The sequence below is a fragment of the Alligator sinensis genome, unplaced genomic scaffold (genome assembly GCF_000455745.1).
Source record: "Alligator sinensis unplaced genomic scaffold, ASM45574v1 scaffold811_2, whole genome shotgun sequence".
NCBI classification, from domain to species: Eukaryota; Metazoa; Chordata; order Crocodylia; family Alligatoridae; genus Alligator; species Alligator sinensis.
Genome location: NW_005843373.1, coordinates 121,393 through 124,268, shown reverse-complemented (window position 1 = coordinate 124,268; position 2,876 = coordinate 121,393). Strand labels below are relative to the sequence as shown.

Genomic DNA, 2,876 nt, shown 5'->3' with positions numbered 1-2,876 from the left:
GGAATGCAGGCTGGGAAAGGACTACCTTCATGGTCAAAGGCAGTTCCCTGTTATCGCTATGTCATATAACCCCATCCAGAAAATTATCAAGATCCATCTTAAAACCAGTCAGGTTTATTGTGTTGCTTCTAGTACTGGAAAGCGATTTCAGAACCTTGTTTCTCTGATATTTAAAAACCTAGTGGTATCCAGCTTACATTTAGCTGTGGTCAGCTTAAACCTAGTCTTAGAAAGTCCCAAATGTGGGGCTCAGAAGTGAGAGAGGTAGTTAGCCATGATAGCAAAAGTATCTAGACCTGGACCCAGAGCTGTTGAGAGGTTTACAGAGCAAAATAAAATCCTTGAATTGCACTTGGAAACCAATTAGACACTAGAGCAGAGCATGGAGCACATGTGTAACAAACCCCTGGGAGAGGGGCTGTCAAGTGGACAGCTGCATTCAATAAAAGCTTCAGCATCTGAGTGGTTATTAGAAGCAAGGGACCCCATGTAGAGCGCAGAAATAAAGTTTTACAAAGGCTGCAGTGACTTTCTTTGCACAGCGCAAGGCTTTCCTTTACTGAGCTCTTGCTACAGCTGACTTTCCAGGTCCTTATATAATTGATAAGCATTTAAATAGTGCAGTAAAGTTGTGCTGGACTTTTACAAATGTAGATAAGACTGTGTCCTGTATGGCTCGCTAGGACAAAGGCAGCATGATAGCTTAGGGAAGATGGGCATGAGTAAGAGTGAAATGGGAGGATGTGTTTGCAGGGGAAAGGGGAAGCAAGTAATTGGCATGGGAGATACTGGGCCAGTATAAAAAACTGTAGTCCAGGGAGGTGAAGGGAACAAGAAACCAGGAACTTCTAAGCGTGGCTCTGATATTTTTTGTAGCAGCTGGCTCTGTGCCATCCATCTTGGGCAGAGATGTAATGAGACGTAGAGGTGAAATAACCCAGTCTGCTTTGCTTGACAGGCATGCCTTTCAACCAGCTGGGTACACTGGCAGGGAGTAAATATTACAACGTGGAAGCTACCTATTGCTACTTACGCTGGTGAGTGTCTGCAGTGGGGGTGCTTCATCCTCCCTGCTGCCTCAGCTGCAGTGCCAGAGTTGCTTCTTTTTCTTTGGCTGTTAGTCTGGCGTGTTTGCACGTCAGTTGGTGGGAGCGTGGGTCTGAAGGTTACCTACCCTGATTCAGGGCTGCATCATGCTATGGAACCATGATGCCACAGACTAAGTAAAAAGAACACAATGTCCAGATTATTTTAAAGGTATAAGATTTCCAAAAGGCACTAAGGTACGTCATTCCTCTCTATATCAGGTGCTTACATACCTTTAAAAATCTGGTCCTAATAGCTTCAAAGTTGTGGCACAAAATGCAAGTCCTGGGGTGTAACTGGTGAGGTAGGTAAGGTAACCGTGTGTTTGTGAAATACCCGTGTTTTAGCATCCAGTCTGAAGTGTCCTTCGAAGGGGCCTATGGGAACCTGAAGCGGCTGTATGACAAGGCAGCCAAAATGTACCATCAGCTGAAGAAATGTGAGACCAGGAAACTGTCTCCAAGCAAAAAACGGTAAGAACTGAGGGAGTGGCATTGGGGTATGGCTCTGGCTTGAGACGAATAGCTTCCGGAGCAGTGCTTGGGGGGCAGGCTCACCCTGACTGCCACAAATTCAGCTCAAGTCAGCAGCGATTCAGTTACTATTTGATCAACGATTTCTGTGTAGCTCCCATTATTGGCCTCTTTGACGGTGGTGTCAGGAAAGAGGCCACGGACTGATTAGGAACAAAGATTGATTTCCTCTTTCTTCTTAGGGGCTGGGTGCTGCCGGTAAGGGTGAATATTAGTGGGGAGGCTTATATGGAAAGCTTGCACTGCTCCTGCACTATGTGGCAGCCACCTCTGCAATGTAGCAATTTTCCCTGTCTTAAGTATACCAGGGCTAGCTGCGATGACTGCTCCATTTATGGGAAATTACAGATAATTATCCTCCATCTGATAGATCCTCATTCATGATGCATTTAATAGGTACTCGGCAGTGTGAGTAACACCTGCAAGATTAGCCCATCAGTAGGTATTAAACATGGTAATTAGAGTTGCCATCTCCAGATTAGGACTTCCCAGGCCTCTAGAAGCTATAAAGGAAGAGGGGCTGGGGGGCAGATCAGTGTGGCTAGACCCTGCATGTAGGTCTTCCCTTTAGCATCCATTGTGCCACTGTGAGATGCTAGATGGGATCTGTGGTCTGACCTGTTTTCATCTTTTAAATTTTTGTGTTTGCTGTCTTGATCCATTCTCCTGGCTTTGGTTGTTACGCATTATGATCTTCCACTCGTGGTCTGGGTTACAGCATGTTTCCAATTGGTTTATGTTTCCAAAGCCTGCTTCCAGATAGATTCCTCCTAGTAGATGTGCAGCACGACAGCTACCCAAACCCAACACATGGTGCATTTCCACACAACCAAGACCAGTGGGCAGGTCCTGTGGTATCTGACTTCCTTTTTTCAGCTTGAGGGAGAAGAGATTCAGAAACCTTATGAATTAACAGTGGATAATGCTGGTGTCCCTCAGCTGGAATGGTTGAGATTCTTGTGAAGCCAAGCCTCCTTTGCACATCCATGCAAGGTTAAGAGCTTGCTCTTTGCCGGACCAAATAGTCTCGTAAGCCCAAATTCACTCTGATGTTTCTGTCAATTTTGCAACCCACATCTTGGTATGTTTCTTGTTTTCAGAGTTAAGCTACCAGTTCTGAAATGGGCAGAATACCAAAGCCCCTTTTTCCAGAGGAGGCTTCTCCAAGGGCAGAGTGTATTTTGACCATACTTTAGGGTCTCTGTAGGGAAGGTGGAAGACTAGGAATAAATTGATCTACTCTGCTGCTCCTGCTGA

At 45.6% G+C, this 2,876-nt stretch overlaps 1 protein-coding gene across 7 annotated transcripts in view; it reads left to right on the top strand.

Annotated features, from left to right (window-relative positions):
- Positions 1–2,876, top strand: part of SMG5 (SMG5, nonsense mediated mRNA decay factor) — a 34,317-nt gene that overhangs the window by 9,453 nt on the left and 21,988 nt on the right. For all 7 annotated transcript variants that reach the window (XR_003092303.1, XR_003092305.1, XR_003092304.1 and 4 more), the window contains 2 exons: positions 959–1,037; positions 1,434–1,559. Coding sequence is in view for 4 of the 7 variants with exons in the window: in XM_025195015.1 (XP_025050800.1) it covers positions 959–1,037; positions 1,434–1,559 (205 nt within the window). In the remaining 3 variants the exon portion in view is untranslated. The remainder of the gene's footprint in view (positions 1–958; positions 1,038–1,433; positions 1,560–2,876) is intronic.